The sequence below is a fragment of the Megascapheus bottae genome, chromosome 2 (genome assembly GCF_031878675.1).
Source record: "Megascapheus bottae isolate mThoBot1 chromosome 2, mThoBot2.hap1, whole genome shotgun sequence".
Taxonomy (NCBI): domain Eukaryota; kingdom Metazoa; phylum Chordata; class Mammalia; order Rodentia; family Geomyidae; genus Megascapheus; species Megascapheus bottae.
Window position 1 is genome coordinate 58,548,523 of NC_143510.1, and position 23,930 is coordinate 58,572,452.

Genomic DNA, 23,930 nt, shown 5'->3' on the forward strand with positions numbered 1-23,930 from the left:
GGTAGTAGGTGCATTACTTCTCACACATGATACCCCTTCTCATGGTTTTTGTCCTGTCTTCCCTCCCTTTAACCCCTCCCAGTCATCTTGTTTCCCCCCATTCCCTTCCCTATTTCAAATAAACAAACCTATTTACAACATACCAGGAAACTTTAAAGTCAGATTCAGTAACCACATGAGATTAACCATAAGGGAATAAAAGAGAAAAGAAATAACATAGTACATTAAGAACAACAATCACAAAGATAAACCTCTTGTTTCCATATCCTAGAGATTTCATTTAGTTTCATCCTATAAGACCTTATGTGCATAGCTTTTGAGCCATTGGGCTCCTCTGCTAGGAGAGTCCTAGATATGTGCTAATTATTACAAATAAGGGAAACCATCAAGTCTATGTTTCTTTGTGTCTGGCTTACTTCACTTAATATGATTATTTCCAAGTCTTTCCATTTCCTTATAAATGAGGCGATGTCATCATTTCTGATCCAGTCTTCCTGATCTAATCATCTACTGAGGGACATCTGGGTTGGTTCCATATCTTTACTATGGTAAATAATGCTGCAATGAACATCATTGTGCTAGTAGCTTTAGTATGGCCTTGTTTCTAGACATTTGGGTAAATGCCAAGAAGTGGGATTGCTGGGTCAGAGGGGAGCTCTATGTTTAGTCTTTTGAGGAACTGCCATACTGTTTTCCCAAGTGATTAAACAAGTTTGCACTCCCACCAACGGTGTAATAGTGATCCCTCTGGCCACATCCCTGCCAGCATCTGTTGTTATTAGATTTCTTGATAATGGCCATTCTAAATGGAATGAAGTAGAATCTCAAAGTTGTTTTAATTTGCATTTTTTATCGCCAGAGATGTGGAGCATTTCTTCATGTGTCTAAAGGCCATTCTTATTTCCTCTTCAGAGAAGTTTCTCTTTAAGTCTTTAGCCTACCTTTTAATGGGATAGTTGTTTCTTTAAGGATTTGTTTTTGAAAGATTCAATTTTTTGAGCTGTCGATATATTTTAGATATGAGGCCCTTGTCTGTTGTATGGCTAGTGAAGATCTTCTCCCACTCTGTTGGCTTTCTACTTAACTTTCTAGCCATGTCCTTTGCCATACAGAAACTCTGATGCAGTCCCATTTGTCCAGACTTTCTTTAATTTGTTGAATTTCTGATGACCAGAATTTTTTGTATAGGCAATATCTGTTACCTCCTGTGTATGCACAATCATCTCCACTTGAGAACAACTGATTTAGACATTCAACAAAATAAATCAAGCCTCGACTTAAAATACCAACTGAGTTCAGTAGTCCAAGAGCTTGCACCATAAGCTATTTCAAGTACAATTGTATCCTTGAATGTGAAGTTAGGAAGACATGTGTAGTAAACTGCATAAAATAGTATTTCTTTGTCAGGTGTTAATAGTGTCTCACACCTGTAATTCTAGCTATGAAGGAGGCTGAAATAGGAGGATCTTGATTTGAAGCCAGCCCATGCAGGAAAATCCATGAGTTTATCTCTGATAAACTATCCCTCCAAATCCAGAAGTGGAACTGTGGTGTAAGTGGCAGAGCATTAGTCTTGAGCAAATGAAGCTCAAGAAGACCGAGCCCTGAGTTCAAGCCCCAGGACTGGTATACATGTATGAGCATGCACATATGCACTCATGCACACACACATACAGACACACACGCACACACATGCACACACACAAATAGTTTCTAAAATAGTATTTTATGTATAAGTTGCATTTAGTTAAGTATTTAGAAAGGAGTAAGTTTAGAGTTATTGCCTTCTAATGTAATTTTTTTTTGCCAGTCCTGGGCTTGAGCTCAGGGCCTGAGCACTGTCCTTGGACTTTCTCAAGGCTAGAGCTCTACCACTTGAGCCTCAGCACCACTTCTGGCTTTTTCTCTATGTATGTGGTACCAAGGAATCAAACCTGGGTCTTTGTGCATACTAGGCAAGCACTCTACCACTAGGCCAAGCTCTTGGCCCTTCTACTATAAGTTTTTAAACATTAATTTCTAAAATTTATTTTTAGTAATTGTGTTTAGCAGCTATCTCCAAAGGAAATTAATGTTTTAATTAAATTAAAATGTGAGGTTGTCTTGAGCTTAAGCACCCACACTTATCTTCACTCTTTTGGACTTATCTCCACTGTTGTAGAGATAAACGGCAACCTAGTCTCAGTCTGCTGGATTCCCAGATTGGATTGGGTAATTTGCCTCCTTTCTCCCTCTAAACTGCTTATCAGTGGATACTATGAATTCTCTCTGGAAGATGATTACATCATCAAGATTACTATTTTTTTATAACAGTGCCTGGCATTTATAGAATATGAACAGGCATAAAAAATAAAAGATCAACGGAAATAAATTGTCAAAAGCAAAAAGTCCAGTGAGAGGGCCCAGCTGTCCAGAGAGATATCTAAGGTAAAAAACAGATCTTAACTATGAGTAATATATATCTATGAAAAAAAGATAGAGAATTTCACCAGAGAGCTGTAATTTCTTACAATTTTTTTGTTTTAGAGCTGAAATGCAATAACTAAAAGTATAAACACAAGAGATGAGTGTAACAGTTTGCTAGAAGAGGAGAAGGTAAGATTCTTACTAGAAAAGTAGGTCAGTATAAAACATCCAGATTGAAGATTAGAAAGCTGAGAAACCATAGTGCTAGAAATTCGTTACATTGTTTTATATATGTTAGAAGAGATTTTATTTTAAAAAATCCACAATTTGTTCTTTAATAAAAGCTATTCAATATTTTCCCCTAGTCTCTTACCAGTCAGTATGTCAATAGAACACTACTAGTATGCAGTGTAAGGATCTTGTAGCAGAAGCCAAACAAAAATTGTTTTTGTCTGTAGTCATATACTCAATACAACACATGCACAATGTTTTGTAACCAAATGTGTGTAAGATTTTTCTTGACATGCCAAGAAACCAGCAGCCTAGCTGACCATACTTGAATTCACTTCTGAAACAGGGGCAGCATCCACAGATTGATGGCTCAGCCATACAAAACTGCCTCCTGCCCTGAGATATCAACAGCAAACTTTGGGATTTTATCTATGTTCCTCAGTCTTTTTTCACAACAATAGTTTAAAAGAATGAAGTGTAATGCAATTCCAAATTACTTTGGGTGCCAAAATTTAGTCCCTACTGCCTTTTAAGTTGTTGCTATTTCTTTGTTTTCTCTTTATAATTGGTTATGGTGGTGGTATCTGCTAGGGTTTAGATATGGTTTGAGTATTTACCCCAAGGGTTTTTGTGTTGTAAGCTTAGTATTCAATGTGACAGTGTTGGGAAGTGTGGAACCTTTAACTGGTAAAATTTAGTGGGAGGTGATTAAGTTATTGAGGTCTTTTCCTTAGAAGGCATTAATAACTACTTATGGGGCCCTGGATAGTTTTCCTGAGAGTGGGCTGCTATAGAAATCACAAGATAGGTCCTCCCTTGGACTTTGGTGTCCTGACTTGCCAGGTCATCTCTTTCACACTTACTGTTGCCAAAATGCCATCTACTATGTTGTGAAACAGCCAACGAAGCCCTCTAACTAGAGCCAAAGCTCATGTCTGAAATCTGTAGAACTATGAGCCAACTAAACTACCTTTCTTGACAAATTACCCAGTCTTGGATATTTTATTATAGCAATAGAAAATTGATTAATCTAGTGTCCTAGGAAAGATGGCAGTGTTAACTTCTGCCATTCTGTTTACTTATCTTTCAGTCTCTAGTTACTCTTTCAAATTTATCTCCCTCTTCATCACCGTATTCCTACAGCATTCCTATTGTCTTCCTACTATTTTCATATGGTCCTAATCCAAGAAGCCTGGAAGTAATTGATGAAGGATGCGCCACCAAGGTCAGAAGGCTTGCATTTATTTCCAAACAGAGATATTTTATGAACTGTTTATCATGCTTGAATTGGGGAATTTAAAAGCAACCATTGATTGGGGGCTTACCTCGTATCAGATATTCAAAGAAAATTTTCTCTTTCATTCTTCATAACACAAATTAAAATCAAAACTCAGAAATGGTGTATATTGACTCCAGGTAACACCAGCAGTTAGAGGTGGAAGTAGCAGCAAAGTTGAGGAAGTACGAGTTCAAGCCCCCTTCTTAGCTTCTGTGTTGTAATGTTTTCTGGGGCTGGACTAATAGGTCCCTTTTCTAACTCACCATGTGGTAGTGATCACACTCTAGTGTTAATTGGTGCTAATTTTCTGATGATAGACAAGTGACTGTACTTGGATTGAAGTGAAGAAAGCTATGATTAAGATGTAAAAAGCGAGGTTAAAGTCACAACTTACCCACTTTCCTTTGTATCCTTTTTGAATACGCTTCTTAACCTCTTGGAGCTTTACTATTCTAATTTGTAAGACAAGGATAATACTCATATCACAACTTTTGAGAGGATTAAGTAAATAAAGTGGAGATGTTTTGTGATGAAACAAAAAAACTACCAATGTAAAACTGTGTAAGTATTGTTATAAATAGCAGCTGGTCGAAATTCATAAATGCTGCTTATTTAGAATAGAGACCTCAGTTAATTGGGTTAAGTGCTGCTTCAAAGTTCTGGGAAGCTTTCTGTTTGTTGGGTTGTTCATGTTCTGGTGGTTATTACAGACAGACTAGTGTTGATAACTGGTAGTAATTTGCTGCAGGGAAAGGATGAGAAGGGCAGCTGATTTTGCTGATCCAGTTAAAGAAAAATGTATCAGACTGCCAGCTGACATTTGACAGCCCTAATCTCTCAGAAATGGATGGGCTTATATTCAGAGCACTCTGGTTCTAGGAGACCCTAACTTTAAAAGATTAATGGGCCACCAGTGGTTCATGTCTGTAATCCTAGCTACTCAGGAGGCTGAGATCTGAGAACTGTGATTGGAAGCCAGCCTAGGTTGTAAAGTCTGTGAGACCCTTATCTCCAATTAACTACCAAAAGGCTGCAAATAAATCTGGGGCTTAAGTTGTAGAGCACAAGCCTTCAGCATAAAAGCTCAGGGACAGTGCATAGACCCTGAATCAAGTCCCTAATACAACCATTCTCCCCTATCCCCCTAATCCATTCCCCCCCAAAGGTTAATAGATATACTATAGAATATTCAGGAAAAGAGCTGTGATGGTCAGAAGACTCAGAAGGATGTCACTTTGAAGAGTTGTGTCTTTGAAGATGAGAACTGAAATGGCTAGTGTGAAGGGACACCATTCATGTTCCCTATGTGATCTCAGCTTGACTAAATTACTTTTTAAAAGCCCTCTTTCCAAATGTCATATTTTGAGACACTAAGGACCAGAATATCATTCATCTTAATGAACTTAGAGGAAGGCAATTCAATTTATATATGAAATATACTCTTTTCTTAAATACTGTTTCTTAGCATCTTGATTCCCTTCTCTACAGATGATGAGTCTTCAATCTGAAAGCCTTATTGTCTCTAGAGATATCCCCCCCAAACCAAAACAACATTGAATAATTATGCAGGCAGGAAATGATACTAGAATTTAGAGAAGACAGATGGTCTTTGGAAGAATTGTAGAGCTTGGGAGCCAAATGGGCATTAGTTTATCTTATAATAGTCTAATATGCAATCTAATAACATAGTCTAATATATGGACTTGAATTTTACAGGTGCAATTATGTATCACCTCACAGTTGACTTTTTCTTCTTATTTCATTTCTCCATTTCCCTTTCCTTCATTGGTTGGAGCTACAGAAAAGATAAAACAAAAGAAAACCAAACAGGCAGTTTACTTCTTCATGGAATCATTTGTGTTAAGTACCATTGATTTCCTTTTCCATATTGTGTATGGAGGCCATTTTTATTTCTGTTAATCTTCCCTCTTCAACATTTCCATTTTCTCTAGCTTTTTTTAAAATTATTTTTATAGTTCTCTTTTTTCTGTATTATTTAAAATTCACTCCATGTAAGATTTCAACCAGAGCAATAATTCTTTTCATAATACAGTATTGATTATTATTTAGCAAAAATAATATTAAATATAATTGCTGCTATAGATTAATTTAATAACACTGATTGGACAAAACATACCTTCTAGTATGTACCAGGACCTGATGCATACACTTTATAATATCATCTTCCTTAACTTATATAAGTTTTAGAACGTAAATTTGTCACCTAATACTCTAGGTAGTAAAATAGTCTTTAGTGTATAACTAACTTTTCTGAAGTCACTTAGGGATAAAAAGTAGGGGGTATCTCTGGTATGTCTTTCACTGGCTGCCTTTTCAACGTAGACATCAGGGACAAGGAATTCTCTGTTTACCACATGTAGCTCCAATACAGAGCTGATTCTTTGGGGCTCGACAAATATTTGTTGAAAATGAATAAGGCATACAGATTCTAAATATATTTATATAACTTTTTCTCTTTCATTTTTAAAAATCATTTTTATGTCTCAATTTTCTCTTTGAGATTATTAATGTTTTGTAATGAATTTAGACTTTTCTTTTGAACATGATTTATTCCTTTTTAATATTGGCAGCGTTTAAGGCTTTGGCATGCTTTAGTTTAGTAATATTTCTTAACCAAGCAACCATAAATCTGATTTTTCACATGAAAGTGGAAATATGTATAAAACAGTATTTTGTTAAACCACATGATTCATCATACTAGTTGTAATTGTATCATGTTTTCAAAGTGGCTTGGCTAAATTCTTGCTGCTCTTTTTCTTATGATTATATTGATTTATAAATTTCTGGATTTTTCTGATGTCTTCAGTTTCTAAAAAAGTATGCATTAAATGGGCACCTTTCATTCCTGTTTTTTTCTTGTGTATTTCTATTTTTAATTAATTGTGATTTTATTTTGTCTATTATCTATTTGTGCCATTGTTATTATCAAAATATAACAGACAGCTCTTGCCATTGGTTTATGCCAATATCTCTAGCTACTCAGCAGACAGATATCTGAGGATCTTGATTTAGGACCAGCCTAGGCAGACAAATTCCTTGGACTTACCTCCAAAAAAGGTATCTTAAGTGGTATAGTACCAGCTGTGAATGAAAGTTGGTAGCTCATTGATTTTCTGCACATTTTATGGACATATATATTACATATATTTTATATATTGACCACTTTAAAATGATCTGTAGAATAAAGGTTTTCTGACTTTTTTATGTCTCACAATAGGTATTTTAGGGAAATTTTTAGTGTAATATTTTGCTTTTTGGGTCTTTTTTTAATATATAGATTTTTTTTAGTATATTAACTCTTATTGCAAATTTTTATTAACTTTTAGTTGCCAAATGTTGTGGGAACATAAAAGTCTGAGACTCAATTTATACCTCACTAGAGTATAGCATCAATGCTACAGTGCGCAGATCCTCAGCAGGTCAGTCAGGACAGAGGCTAAAGGTGAGGGGACCAGGGGACCAGGCAGGATGGGTATGAACACTGGGAAGAAATATCCAGCTTGGTGAACAAGTGGGAGAAGTTGATAAAGTAAGGACTGCAATAACTTTTTGCATTCAACATTGAGAAGCTAAGATTAACCTTTGTAAAGGCTTACTGTAAGGCCTCAGGAGTGAGTGTATTGGAGATCAGAAGAAAGATATAAGAAAGGTATAGGATATAATACACCCTTTTAGTAAATTTGGTTGTAAAGTGAGAGAAAGAATAGCAAAGCAGTTCACAGATTGGAAGTAGAGTTTAAAGATAAGAAAAAGAAAGAAATTATCGGCAGTGCTTGTGGACTGAGGGGAAGAGGAAGTTGTGGAGAACCAGCTACTAAAGATAGGGCAGGGCTGATTGCCCCACACCTGTAATCCTCACTTATGTGGAAGGCTTTGTTAAGTATTGTAATGTGAGGCTAGCTCAGGCAGAAAGTTTGGGAGACACCCGCCCCCATTCATCTCAGTCAGTAGCCACAGTGCCATGTGTCTGTCAGCGTAGTTACCCAGGAGATGAGAACAGTGTATTGTAGTTCCTAGATTACCCTAGCAAAATATTCATGAGGTCCCTTGTCAATAGAAAAACCTAAGACAGCCCAGACGAAAAGCATATCCTTAAACTCAAAATAACCCGAGCACTGTGGCCTGGAGGCATGGCTCAGGTGGTAAAGTAACAAGCATCAAGCACTGAATTCAAGCACCAGAACTGCTGGTGGGGGGGAGAGAAGGAGGGAATGTGTTAGAGAGAGGAAATGATGGATGTAGCCAGCCTCCAGAGTTGATTAGAGAATGCACTTTAGCACACAGATGGAGGGAACTAGGGAGTCAGAATGTTTGTGGTGACTTTTATGTAAGTAAGGAAGAGAAAGGATATGTTCAGATGCAAATGTTTCTCTTAAAAGACATCTGAACACAAGTACCAGGCATATTTAGGTGCTGTGGCTAGAGGTTAAAAAGGCATCAGTCTAGTGGGGGAGATAGATAAAGAAGCCAGCGGGATAACATATGGCGTGGTTGGAGCTGTCATCAGGAATGACACAATCATGAAGGACGAGGCCAAAAGTGGAAGTGAGTCTGCACCTGAAATAGGAAACAGGAACATGGAAGTGGAAGATCTGAGACAAGGATAGGGCTTGGGGAAAGGCAGCTGCACATCCTAGTGGTGGTTACTAAAACGTATAGTTGTATCTCTCTAAAACTATATATCACAACTATATATCACAGCACTTGAGAAAATAAATTATTTATGACAAAGAAGCTTCTTCCTTATCTTCCCTTCCCCTCTTTGATGTCTTTCCTTGAAGCTAATTTAAGTGAAGAAAGCTTCTAAAATTTGTTTGGTACCCTGGCATAATTTCAAAGAAATCTCCTGTCCCAGTTAGTTAACTACATTTCCCCAGGAAAAAAAAATCAACAAAAACTTTCTCTGTCAATGTAACATCCTTTAACAGGACTCCTGCTGGTTGGTTCTTGTATCTTGCTGTGGCAGCTGTGAATATATATACTATTGATTGTTAATGTGTGATATAAATCTGACTGGAGCATGCCCACTAATTGGTTGGAGAGTTAGATATAGACAATGCTGTCTTATAGTAGCTTGTGTAGATGGGCCTAGTCATAGGGTTAATTCTGCTTGACAGCACGTCAGCAGCATCTTGAGAATAATTACCCAACAGAAGTTTTCCCACAGCCGAACTGAGAGCTTCAAAGGGCTTCTGAATTTACAGCCAGTATTAACCTATATCTGAAACATAATGTTCCCACAAGGGCTCATTTTTTTCTCTCCTTCTTATTAAATGTATGGGGTTACTAGGTTCATTTACTGTGTGCTAAGAACTTAGTGAAAAGATACTTGGTGTTAAATAATTGAAAATCTTTAATAATTAAAAATAGTATAATTATAGGTTTTGTTTTTATTATACTACTGAAATAAGTTAATCTGCCAAGACTGGATGCTTCAAAAACATGATTTACAGTCCTTTTCTCAAAAATAAAGCAAGCTATAAAAGCTATTGACCTTTTATTGCTGTGCTATCTGCAAATATATGTGCATTTTCAGGTGGTTTTAAGGTAGTACATACATTTAAAAGTATTCAAATAAATATTCCTGCTTTTTAGAAACATTTTACTTCTTGATTGACATACATATATAATTATTATACTTTATTACTCTATAAGATAACTGTTCCTTTGTAAACAATTTTTGCATTATAAAACCTTTTTTTTTGCTTTGTAGGTCAGAAACCAAATTTGACTCTGGTTCAGGTATGTTTACATTAATATTTTTATTTTGAGTATATTTTATTTGCATTAATTTCTGAGGAGTAACTCATTAAATCAAGAACAATTTGATTTTAAACAGACTAGAGGCAGTCTTTTGTTCAAAACACAAGCCCCGTCTCAAAGCAAGGCTGTTGACTGCTCTGAGCCATAATTTGAGGTATTCACTTAAGGATTCTTCATACTTCTCCAACAAGTAATAAATGCTCTCTCTATACACAATTTCAGTTTGAAAGCAGAAGTGGGGGGTTATACGAGTTTGTTGCTCCAACCAGAATATTATTTTCTCCAGGGTCAAAAACATCTTGAATAGTTTGAAATTTTTTTTTTGCAACTGATTTGTAATCAAATGGGGTTGATGGATGCATTTAATTTACCTGGATAAATTTCAGCCATTAGAAATAGAAATTTATCTACTACTTAGTCTTTAAAAACTGTATCATAGGTGGAGGATTTTTAAAAATTAAAGTCATCTTAAGCCATTTTTCTGTATCTTAGTAAGAGAGAATGTATGTCCTCACCAACAGTGGCATGTTAGTCTCATTAGATGTTTTCCTCTCATTAAGCATGAATATAGCCACATAGTCCTCAGGTTTGATTATCTTTATATCACTGGGTGAAATTTATTCACTTTGGTTTCTCATAATGCTTTCAAACCTCACCTTATTTAGGATATCAAAGAATTATGCCCTTTGCTGGACTCCTAACAGGTACACGTTAGTTTGTAATTCCAGGAGAAAAAACTTTGCAGAATAATATATTACCTGTTTAATTTAAAAGTATGGTAAATATAGCCTTCTGGGCTGAGAATTTGGCTTAGTGGTCGAGTGCTTGCCTAGCTTGCATGATGCCCCGGGTTTGATTCCTTGGTATCACATAAACAAAACAAAACAAAATAAAAAGAATCCAAAGAATTTTTTTTTTTTTGCCAGTCCTGGGCGTGAGCTCAGGGCCTGTGCACTGTCCTTGGACTTTCTCAAGGCTAGACCACTTGAGCCACAGCACCAGTTCTGGCTCTTTTTTTTTCTATGTACATGGTACTGAGGAATCCTGGGTTTTCATGCACGCTAGGCAAGCACTCTACCACTAGGCCAAACTCCCAGCCCCCAAAGAAAAATTTAAAAAAATGAAGTAGACTTTTACTCTTGTATGAGTTCCACTGTATCTTACTTAAAAATACTTTGGGTTATTATGTTAACAAGGAACCATATGCTATAAACGCTTTTTGATAGTAAGTAGCTAGCTAACTTTATCTTCTTTGTTATGATATAGCTTCATGAATTCTTCCAGTTTGGTGAGATGCTTAAACTATGAAATCTATCTATTTGAATTAGCAAATATACCTAATTTGAAAACGATGATGTCAGAAATCCTTTCATTATGTATGATCTAGGACCTCTGAATCACATATGTTAGTGATAGTTAAGACAAAACGCCTTTGGTAGGTAATGTTGATATGGAGGGTAAAGTTAGAGGACATTGTATCAAATATTTGACTCTTTAATAACTCACCGAAGATGATTTAAAGTGGGGTTAAAAGTCTCTTTCTTTTCTTTTCCTTCCTTCCTTTCTTTCTTTCTTTCTTTCTTTCTTTCTTTCTTTCTTTCTTTCTTTCTTTCTTCCTTTCCTTCCTTCCTTCCTTCCTTCCTTCTTTCTTTCTTTCTTTCTTTCTTTCTTTCTTTCTTTCTTTCTTTCTTTCTTTTGTTCTTTTTCTTTCTTTCTTTCTCTTTCTTTCTGTCTGTCTGTCTGTCTGTCTGTCATGGGACTTGATCTCTGGGCTGCCAGAGGTTTTCTATTTTCTAGTGGTTAATTGGAGATAAGAGTCTCATGGACTTAAGTGCCTGGGCTGGCTTTGAACTGAGATCCTCAGATCTCAGCCTCCTTAGTAGCTAGGATTATAGGCGTGAGCCACCACACCTGGCCTTTTTCATTTTTAATAGTTAAAAAATCTTTAAATATAATAATAAATGAAATCATTGAAGACTGATGATTTTATATAAGAATTATATGCCTTTAAAAATCTCTGACGGGCTGGGAATTTGTCCTAGAGGTAAAGTGCTTGCCTAGCATGCACAAAGACCAGGGTTCAATTCCTCAATACCACATACACAGAAAAAAAAAGCTGGAAGTGGTGCTGAGGCTCAAGTGGTAGAGCTCTAGCCTTGAGAAAGTCCAGGGACAGTGCTCAAGCCCTGAGCTCAAGCCCAGGACTGGCAAAAACAACAACAACAAAAATTATTCCTGATAATCAGGTACTATTTATTAAGAATTCACTTCATTATGATACAGGTTAATTTCTTACATGTCTATCTTCAGAGCAGAAGATCTGGAATATAACTTAAAAAAATGACAAAGTCTACTAGGCTTATTTTTGAAGGTAAAACCTGAGAGTAGTGTACAAAGCTAAAATATAGGCTGCTATGGTCAAAGTCAAATGACTTATGTTAAAATTTCAAATCCAAATTAAAATATGCTGCTAAATTTATATACTGAATGTTAGTATTTATCATGGAAATAGTTATAACATCTATACAGGCACCCACATCTTTCACTCTTGTCACCAAAGGTTTCATACATTGCTTATATTTTTTCAAGTCCTAATTAAAAGAAATGATCTATCATGAATAACATCTGTATGTCTTTGGTAAGTACAAAGTAATATACTCTTAAGTTCTTATGAGGAATTCTGAATAAAAGTTTATTCTTTTAATTTTGAGTTTAAATATGGGGAAAAATTCAGATGGTATCAGATTAAATAATTATGTTTTCTTATAAACTCTTTTAGCTTTCCTTTGAATGGTGGGGGATCACAACAAAGAAAGCAAGAAGTTATTTTGGTATTTTATATCATGAAAATTTTGGCTAGAAATAAGAGGTAGCATATTGGAACAATTAAATGTATAACCTTAATAGGTCCAGTTTTCTTATTGTTTGTTATGTACAGAAAATAAACCAGCTCTGTTTAATGTTGTATACAGCTGTGACAAAGTAAATTTCTATTTTTTTTAACTAGTCCTGGGAACTGAACTCAAGGTCTGAGCACTGTCCTTGGGCTTTCCTCAAGGCTAGTGCACTGCCACTTGAGCCACAGCACCACTTCTGGCTTTTCTATATATGTGGAACTGAGGTATTGAACCTGGGTCTTCGTGCTTGCTAGGCAAGCACTCTACCACTACGTCAAACTCCCGGCCCCAGTAACTTTTTTTAATGAAGGAAAATGCCAATCTTCCTAAAGGGGCAGAGAATCTTTAGATTAAATGGTCAATGACTGCAGTCAATACCTAGCCATAAGGGAGAGGATTTCAAAGTCAAACTGAATATGTATGTGTGTGTGTGTGTGTGTGTGTGTGTGTATGCATATGTATATTTGCACATGTGTTTCACAAGGCATGTACCCCATTTATGAAAAGCTTACAGTACAGTATTTATTTGGTCAAATGAGTTTAGGCTATGGATTGAGAATGGAGAGGACAGAGAGATTCATTGCCAGTACATGTTAAAGAAAATTAAGTTGTTGAGTGCATACCAGCAAACCATAACCAAGAAAGTCAGCTGCATTTTTCTTATCAAGTTGAATGACTTTTTTTTCCATGAAAGCCAACCTATAACCTCTGTATTTTTGTTGTTGTTTTTGGTGGTGATTGTGGGGCTTGAACTCTGGGTCTGGGCACTGTCCCTGAACTCTTCATCTTAAGACTACCGCTCTACCCCTTGAGCCACAGCACTATTTCTGGCTTTTTTCTATGTATGTTGTACCAAGGAATCAAACCCTGGTCTTCATGCATGCTAGGCAAGCACTCTACCACTGGGCCAAACTTGCAGCCCCATAAACTCTATATTGCCAGTCCTGGGCTTGAGCTCAGGGCCTGAGCACTGTCCTTGGACTTTCTCAATGCTAGAGCTCTACCACTTGAGCCTCAGCACCATTTCCAGCTTTTTTTTCTATGTATGTGGTACCGAGGAATCGAACCTGGGTCTTTGTGCATGCTAGGCAAGCACTCTACCACTAGGCCAAATTCCCGGCCTGAAACTCTATTTTTTAAGGTTAAATTTTAATAGTGAAATTTTCAACTGATAGTATAATGAGCACCAATACAGTGAATATCTATGTAAATTTTATTTTATGCATAATTTGTCATGTTTGTTTCAATTTTTGTTTAAAAAAATATATATATATATCCTATCCTGGGACTTGAACTCAGGGTCTGAGCACTGTCCTTGGATTTTCTCAAGGCTAGAGCTCTACCACTTAAGCCACAGCACCATTTCCGGCTTTTTCTATGCATGTAGTACCAAGGAACTGAACCTGGTTCTTTATGCATGCTAGGCAAGCACTCTTACCACTAGGCAAAACTCCCCATCCCTCAAAATATTTTAAAGAAAAATACGTAGTTTATCTTTTCTTCCAGTGCTGGGAATTAAACTCAGGGCCAGTGAGTGATAGGCAAGTACTGTGCCACCGACTTTCACCCCCAAATCCTCATGAGACTTTTAAGTCCTTGTGTAATTGAAAGAGGTAAATTAATTTTAGAGGTTTTCACATATTTTAGAAATTTAGGTTATAAAAAATTGTTATGGAATGGACATTAATAGTCTGTTTACATCCACTTGGAAACTGTTGATGGTGGGCTGTCTGGTGGATATCAGCCAGAAGAGACACTGAATTAACACTGATCTGGAAATCACAGGAATGTTAGTTCAGTTAAAACTTAAGGTGTGATTTAACTGTGACCTCTATGTACTGAGTATGTATTATACTGATTTAAAAGCTTTTCTGTGGGTTTTTAACAATCAGCTAAGGTTTTGGTTTTGCCAATTGAAAACAGTAAGCCTACCTTTGCTCTAAAGGAGGTTTAAGGCTTTAAAAGCAGTTTCTAGTTGATGTTGTAGTAATGTTGCTTGCCCAGGATCTTGTAGAGTTAGTGATTTTGTTAAGAGAGTAAAACAGACTTCCTTTTATGTTCAGAAGCAGCAAGAAGCTGTGCTCTTCTCCCCACCTACCAAGAAGGGAAGTTAGTTGATGCTGGAGGAAGCAGAGCATTGAGTTTAATGTAGTGATTAAACATGAACTCCATATATCAAATCTCAGGAGAAACATGCTTTTGAAAGAAGCAGAAAACTGTGGAGCATATTCCATGATAGGTTATATAAACAGAGCCCTGGAGGTCAGTGTTTAGATGCAAGCCAATTAAATAACTTACCAGCTTTGTTTTCTGTCATCTGGGTTGGGAAGACCACAGTTGAACATGCACACAGAGCTGAAGTGTAAACTTTGCTGGAGTAAGCTAGTCACCTTGGAAAACATCATGAACTCTCAATGCACTGCTGAGAGATTACCCCCTCCCCCACCCACCAGTGTTCCTAGAAAATTAAAAATAAAAATAGAATATATGGGTGTGCATGTGCCATCTTGTCTATTCTGCACATATATTCCTCAGCAAAGGTGTAAGTAATGAGTAGAATAGAAAAAGCAACAGAATGAGCTGCTGAAAATTCTGAGTTGGTTTCACAGTCAGATTTCAAGAATAAACATGTTTTGTAAAAAAAAAAAAAACATTTGGAAAAGCAGAGCTGCTAAAGAGAAACTGGAAAAAAAGACATTAAGACATTTGCATCTTCTTCTGAATTCTAGTTATATGGCCAATATTATAGACCAAATTTATTGATTACTAATATAACATTTAGCATATTATTCCTTCTGATCCTTACAAGTTACTGACTAGATGTTGAGGCAGTCAGTCTGCAGGCTCTTTCTTCCTTTTTAACCATCTTAGGAAATGTTTGGATGAGAAAATGAAATACCAAGTTAAATGGTATAGTTCATGGTCCATAAACATTAAAAACATTTTTTTTTGTATAGAGTCATGTTGGCTGAGAAAGTGAATAAGCTTATGTTTCGGTCTTGTTGATTTTGCGTTGCCTGGAATAGCTGTACTAAGGAAATGGGCTCATAGAACACAGCAACTCAAAGGTATAAAATTTCATGAAAGCAAATTATGGAGGATTAAGAAACCTAATGAGCATGGTTTAGTGTGGAGGGTTGAAGCAGGAGCTCACTATTAAATAAAGCCCAAGAGTGTACAAGGTTAGGAGATCCTAAAAGACATGAAAATAAAAGACACAACAGAATATAATTATCCTGAAGGATAGAGGGGAAAAAAATAACAAAGAAAGAAAAAAAGAAAACCTCCAAGGAACAAAAAGCAACTAGTGTCACTTTTAGGATCTGTGGTTAGAAAGCAATCTCCCCACCAGGGTAAAAAAAAATCAGACTAAAAATCATTAAGGCATAAAAGCTGTGCAATACAGAGAGACAGAGAGAGTTGCTAGGGCAGTGGTAGACAGTGAGTTGAAGGGAACTGAGGATTTCCAGTGTAGAAGAACTAGAGTTTTAAAAGCTTATTCACCAGGCAATTTGCCTACCATAGTCTTTCTAAAAAGTAATGATAATACAGAAATTTATTTTCATTTCTGTGTGAGAATATATTGCAAAAAAAGGTTTTAGCTACTTTTGTCATTTTAAGTTTTATATTTTCAAAGGTCTAATAATGAAACAAAAGGAAATAAAATAAAAATCTTTACATAAGACCATTGAAATCTGTATTCTTGTAGCATTCATCAGTAGAAATAAACACTATCTGTTCATTCAACATCTATTTATTGGACACACGATATGCCAGATGTTCTATAGCTGTGGAAAGAGTGGATACAATTCCTTCTCTTCAGGAATCTTACACTGCATGGACTATTGTGTGACTTCACATGGATTTTGCTGCATAAAGGAGGCCTAACAAGCCTAAACTCAGATCCAGATGGTGAATTAAAGAGCTCTTGATATTTAAACATGAGCTGATACATTTTATGTTTAGACAAATTCACCTTTCTTTTCTTTATTCAAACCATATCACTGTGTTTTTTCACTTTTGAGTTTTTAAGAGCACAGCTCAATTGTGCTAGTGGTTAGTATGTACTTTTTCTACAGATTTCTAGAAGGAATGACATTTCACATTTAATTATCATTAAAGGAGATTAGCTTAGAAGAGAACAATGACAAATGCATATGAGTACTGCTTTCTTTTTGTGCATTTATTTATTTATTCTTTAGGATGCTATTCAAGGTTGGCCTTGAACATCAGGTTTCCTCTATAACGGCTTTTCTTGATTGTACAGAAGCAAGTAAAGGGCACTTAATGATTCATCTACTTTTATAAACCAACTGTGAAACCAGGAAACAGTAACAGTAGTAGATGAGTGCTGATGCTTACATGAGATGGAGCTAGTCGAATTCTCTACATAGTGATTTTCAATTGGTTTCTTTGAACATTTCATGTGCAACACTCTGTCCCATGTTTAAATTCTGCATTTTTTTCCTTAGGTAGAATGAAAACATTTAAAACGAGTTTATTTCTCTTTCCTTCCCTCTCTTGACCTCCCTCCTTTGTCCTTCTCTTTCCCTTCCCCCATTTCCTTTCACTTCCTTTCTTTCTTTCCTCCTCCCCTCTCCCCCATCTTTCTTTTGGTCATATTGTGAGATGAAATCAAGACCTAACCTTGCTAGTCAAGCACTTGAGTCATGCCCAAGCTCTTGTTGCTTTATTTTATTTTATTTTTTTATTTTTTGTCCATTATGGGATTTGAACTCAGGGCCCAGGCCCTGTCCCTGAGGTTTTTTGTTTTTGTTTTTGCTCATGGCTAGAGCTCTGCCATTTTGGTCTACATTTCCACTTTTGGGTTTTGGGTGGTTAGTTGGAGATAAGAGTCTCATGAACTTTCTTTTTTTTTTTTTCTTGCCAGTCTTGGGACTTGAACACAGGGCCTGAGCACTGTCCTTGGACATTCTCAAGGCTAGAGCTCACCACTTCCGACTTTTTCTGTGTATGTGGTACCAAGGAATTGAACCTGGGTCTTTGTGCATGCTTGGCAAGTACTCTACTACTAGGCCAAACTACCAGCCCTCATGAACTTTCTTGCTGGCTTTGAACTGTGATCCATAGATCTCAGCCTCCTGAATGTGGGCTTGAGCCACAGTGCTGTATGTTTTAGATTATTTTTAGATAGAATCTTGCACACTTTGCCTGGGTGATCTCAGAATGATTTTTCTTCTTTTTTGAGTAGCTGAGATTACAAATATACACCATCAGTCCAGGCTTGATTTTGTTTTGGACACATTATTGTGTATATCACTTCTAAAACAACGATGAAGCAAATTGGAGAAGAAAAGATACACAGACCTTTATAGGTTTTTGTAGGTACCAATAGTTACAGCTGAGTACTGTAAGTTGAGTTCTTTATATTTTGGACCAAGTTTGGCTACCATGGATATTCCACTTAATGACTCTAGTCTCTCAGGCACAGAATACTGTTGATTTTTTCATTACTTTGTCAGTATATGAATTAAATATGAACAAGTTTACAATACATTTTTTTCTTGATGATTATCATTTTTACTGACTTTATAACATAAAGGTATTTCGGACATTGAAATAGCATTTCCCAAGAAACCAAGTAGCTAAGTCTATATCCTACCCAGATGTTACCATTTGGTAACCTTACATTCTAGCTTAAGTTTTATTTTTTTGTTTGTTGTTGATATACAAACATATTTAAGCAATATATGTTAAAAGCATAATTGACCATGTTGTCATACAATAGTATATGATATCTGATAAATGAATGAAAAATAATATTCACTTTTCAAAGTATATTTCCCCCTTTTTTAAACAATATGGAACATCAACCAGTAACAAAACAAATATTTTTCCTCAAAAACAGTCGTTTTTAAGTTTGAATCCAAATCATACTGTAGATTACTTTATGTAGAAATCATCACACTCTGGATAGAAGGAAGAACATTTCTAAGAAATGACAAGTATAAAGGACAAGAAAACCCAATAGCTGAAAATATTTTGTAGAACATAGCATGAAAAAATAACAATGTAGCAATTCAAGTTTTATATAGTAGCTGTAGTTGTTTCACAAGAAGAATAAGCCTCATTCTCCAGATACTCAAAAATAATGTTTGGCTATTTTTTCTTACATTTTAGATTTAAATTTATTTCTGTTATAATTAAATTTATTACAGTTAATTAAACATTTCCTTTTGTTGTGTGGTAATGATAGCTAGGAAAAATTATTTTATTTCTTTGTACCAATCCTGTGGCTTGGCGTCATGCCTCATGCTCACCCTTTTTTTTTTCTGTACAGGTTGTCATTCTATCACTTGAGTCAAAGTTCTACTTTCAGCCTTTGGCTTGTTAATTGGAGTTTAGAGCGTCGTGGACTTTTCCCCCTCAGTTGGCCTCAAACCTTAGAGCTCAACCTCCTGAGTAGCTAGAATTATAGATATGAGACGCTAGTGCCTGGCTAGAAAAATACTCTTTATTAAAGTCACATTGAAACTTTATTCAACTGCAATACATTAAAATTACTTTTATTGGACTGTTTAGATGTATTTGGTAAATTGCTTTGTATCAGTTTCTTTTTCAATATATTTTTGTGTGTGTGTGTGTATGTGCCAGTCTTGAGGTTTGAACTCAGGGCGTGAGTGCTGTCCCTGAACTTTATTTTGCTTAAATCTGGTGCTCTACCACTTGAATTACAGCCCTACTTCCAACTTTTTTGGTGGTTAGTTGTAGAAAAGAGGCCTACAAACTTTCCTGGATGGGTTGGCTTTAAACTGCAATCCTCAGATCTCAGTCTACTGAATAGCTAGGATTATAGGCATGAACCACCAGCACCCAGCATACTACATAAGAAGTTTTTAAAATTTAGTTTTCATCATCAACTTCTTTTTAGTTACTAGTTTTCCTCAAAATATTATGGGGTATAGTGTTTTTGTTTATTAGGAAATTTACCAAGTTTTGTAGATTATTTTGATTTTCTAAGCAGTGAGCTAATATTTCCATTTTTTCTAGCCCTATGATTTCATGTTTTTTGCAGAATTGTACAAGACTGTATCTAGAACATAGAATTACCCATTGCTTATAGTATATACAAAAGAATTTAAAAATTACCCCCCAAAAGTTCTAATTAATTTATTCATGCTGAAATACAACTATTTTTCCAAGAGATTTCTTTGGGAATTTAGATGTATATAATGTATCAAAATATAAGTCATGGCTGGAGTTACATAAAGCTGAAAGTATCTTGTACTTACCTGCTATCTGCATTTGTTTCTGAGTCAGTGAGATTGTTTCACATAGGGTGGTCAGAAGCAGGAAAATTGGTGTAGAGTATATCATAGTCTGTTTCAAATAGTTTAGCAGAGTAATCTAGTGTAAAAATGACATGATTAATGACTGAAGATTAAAATATTTTCACATTCTTTTTTAATGACTACTATCTTAAGTTTCTACCCCAAAATTTATAACTAGTAAATTATCACCGGAAAAAATATATCATTCATAATCCACTTGAAGTTGTTTTACTTTATCAAATTATTCTTGCCTTTTAACCAAAGCAGCATAAATTGAGAGCAAATTTAGCTAAACTGTAGCTTTTGTACTACTTCAATGCTCTTCATTAAAGTGTTAAGATTTATTCCATCTAGCATAAAAGACGTAGGATTGTTGTTTGCACATCAGTCAGTATGTAATTAAAATTTTTTGTCTTTACCAGTGGGAAGATCATCCTGTGGAAACGGGCTGTTGTACAGAGTTTAGCTAGAAATGTTCTGTGTGTATAAACAGGTAGTAAACATAGCTTCAAGTGTAATCATTAACGTTGGAAAGTTGTCCAGAGATTCTAGTTGCTGTCTTTTTTATTTAGAGATAATAATGTATATTCATTCTTTGTCATATTTACCTAGAGGAAGTCTCTTTAATCCCTCATTTTCCTCTTTCACTGAGGTTCTGTGTAAATACTACATAAAATAGCAAATGGAGGGAAATCTGGTTTGTCTAAAGATAACCATTCATCTTAAACAAAGATATCAGCCTGGCTTTGAAAGGACAATGATTGTTTTTTCCTTGGTGGGAAGGATAATGAAAAAGGCCAAAGCAAAAAATATATTGCAAATTAAATGAACTGGTTTTAAACCCCTTTAAAGAAAGAGTCAGTTTTCTGATGATATCTGCTTAGGTTAAAGTAATCAGTTCAGTCATTCTATGTTGCTTTATAGTAATTCCATTATTACTGATATAACATCTAATAAAAACTTGTATTGATTTCTGACTGAAATATAAAGCCAGGATTTAAACAGATATAGCATAATTTTCTTTTAAGCTGTGTGTGTGTGTGTGTGTGTGTGTAAATTTATAGTTTCAGTACCAGAAAAGACATAGATTGCCTTCTTCTAATTATTTTTAATTTTTTTTTTGCCAGTCCTGGGCTTGAGCTCAGAGCCTGAGCACTGTCCTTAGACTTTCTCAAGGCTAGACCTCTACCACTTGAGCCTCAGCACCACTTCCGGTTTTTTCTATGTATGTATGTATGTGTGCTAGGCAAGCACCCTACCACTAGGCCAAACTCCCAGCCCTTATTTTTTATTTTAAACCCCCACAAAAATAAAATCACTTTCCTTAATTTCCCATAATATGAGTTCTTAAGGACTGAGGCCTGTATATTCATTTATTATATTTATCTCCAGCACAAAATCCCCAGAGACAAAATGGTTTTTTATACTCATATCTTTTTTATTGTACTTATGGATTTTAGTAAACAATACTGTGTTTCTATTTTTCTTATTCATAGGAAAACAAAAATAACAAAAAGGGAATAGTAGAATTACTAAAAGCCAATAAGCTTTTTCAAGAGTTTAACCAAACTATGACTCATAAAATGCCAATTGTATAAAAATATTTGCAAAAATGATGGCTTTAACAATTGGCTAGGTGAATCCTTAGTACTAGTAATATGGATATAAATGGAGATAGTGTTTCTGTAAAGCAAATTCCACTTCAGGAACTTTATAAAGAAAGTAGTTAGAGGTAAATGTGAAAGAATGTTATGTTCATGAAACAGTGTGATTAAAAAAAAAAAAAGAAGGGAAAGGAAAAAGGGAGGAAATCTGGGTGCTAGTAGCTCATGTGAGTAATCCTGGCTACTCAGAAGTCTGAAATCTGAAGACTTGAGGTTCAGAGCCAGCCTGGGAAGACGAGTTGATGGGACTTTTTTCTCCAATTAACCACCCAAAAGTTGGAAGTGGAGCTGTGGCTCAAGTGGTAGAGAACTAGCATGCAGCAAAAAGTTGTCACGGCCAATACTGAGGCCCTGAATTTAAGTCTCAGGAGCAGCACACAAACACAAAAATAAATCAGTCAATCAGTCAATAAAAACCACATGTGAAATTACATGCCTATAATAGCTACATGTGAGACGGAGAATCACAGTAGGAGAATCACAGTCCAAGGCTGGTCCCTAGGCAAGATCCTGAGATCTTTTTTGAAAAATAAACACTGAAATAAAAAAGGATGGGGGTTAGGGTGGCACAGTGGGAGAATGTTTGCCTAAGCAAGCATGAATCCCTTACTTAAATTCCAGTAACATACATACACACAGAGAAGAAAACGTAATGATACCAATAAAAATGTCAGATTACCAAACCTGTCTAATTCACAAATGAAGTCCAAAAGGAATATACCAAAATGTTGATGGAAGTTACCATTTAAATACAGTAAGATTGCAAGTGATTTGATTGTTTTTTAAAGTCTTAATATTTTAATATTTATTGCTCTAATAATCACAGGAAAGAAAACATTTTATAGAGGAATCAATATAGGTAGGTATTTTGAATCACTTCTGTCCTCATTGTCTTGTCTCTGGAAAAATAGAGCAGGAAACTCTGTGAAAAAAAAAAAACAAAGGTTTTGGGAGTTTGTTTGTTTGTTTTTGTGGACTTGAACTCAGCTATAGCTCTACTTCTGGACCTGGGCATTGTTCCTGAGCTCTTCAGCTTTAGGCTACTGCCCTCCCTTGAGCCAAGCCCCACTTCCCATTTTCTAGAGGTTAATTGGAGATGAGTCTCAGGTCCTTTTGTGCCCAAGCTGCCTTTGAAACTTGATCCTCAGATCTCAGCCTCCTGAGAAGCTAGGCTTACAGGTGTGAGCCACTGCTCCTGGCTTAAAACCAAGTTTTAAAAAAATGCCCATAGATTTCAATATGTCCTAGTTGTTCCTTAATGTACTTCCATGATACTTTGGAGTTTATGATGCAAAGGTAAGAGAAGTGATTGCCTCATTTTCTTTTTTTTTTCTTGTAATTAGTAAAAGGGTTACATGATATTTGCCAGATAGAAGGTGCATTAATTCACATACATTGATACCCTTTCACATGTCTTGGTACCCATTACCGATTGCCTCATTTTCTTATCAAGGTTTTGAACATATACAAGCTGCTATGGGAAGGAAATGGAGAAATCACTAGTGAATGAAGGGTGGATTAAAAGAGAAGGAAAAGAAACAAAAGAATATAAATATCTTGAGCTGTAAGAGAGTTGTTCCCATCAACAATAGATGGATTTTCTTTCTTTCTTTTTTTTTTTTTTGCCAGTCCTGGGCTTGAGCTCAGGGCCTGAGCACTGTCCTTGGACTTTCTCAGGGCTAGAACTCTACCACTTGAGCCTCAGCACCACTTCTGGCTTTTTCTATATATGTGGTACCAAGGAATCGAACCCGGGTCTTTGTGCATGCTAGGCAAGCACTTTAACCACTAGGCCAAACTCCCAGCCAGATGAGTTTTCTTAACAATTTCACTGGATATTAAAACTAACAGCTAAAGCATTGTTTAGTTGGCAGTTAAGGATGGATTGACTCCTTTCCCAAAAAGTGAGAAAAAGTGATTGATAGTTATAGCATATTCCTATTCAGAAACTGCTCTTGGATAAATAAAGATTTCCAAGATATGTATGTGCTTCTAGCTGCAGACTTTTTTTTTTTTTTTTTTTTTTGCCAGTCCTGGGCTTGAGCTCAGGGCCTGAGCACTGTCCTTGGACTTTCTCAAGGCTAACACTCTACCACTTGAGCCTCAGCACCACTTCCAGCTTTTTTCTATGTATGTGGTACCGAGGAATCGAACCTGGGTCTTCATGCATGCTAGGCAAGTACTTTAACCACTAGGCCAAACTCCCGGCCCCTAGCTGCAGACTTTTAATCTGTGATTTTCCAAATGCAGACTTATTCTGTGGGTCTTCAGGCTCTGTCTTTTGCTTGTAATACATTCTCAAATGAGTGATACTTTCATATTAAACACTGGCCAGTATATGGCACACATCTCAAAGAAGTAAATTGGTTGGTTTTTC

General features: G+C 35.9%; 1 protein-coding gene across 1 annotated transcript in view; it reads left to right on the plus strand.

The window, feature by feature from the left end:
- Msrb3 (methionine sulfoxide reductase B3) overlaps window positions 1–23,930 on the plus strand; it is a 113,665-nt gene that overhangs the window by 51,319 nt on the left and 38,416 nt on the right. The window contains exon 5 of the mRNA XM_090328018.1: window positions 9,651–9,679. Within this exon, the coding sequence (XP_090184144.1) occupies window positions 9,651–9,679 (29 nt within the window). The remainder of the gene's footprint in view (window positions 1–9,650; window positions 9,680–23,930) is intronic.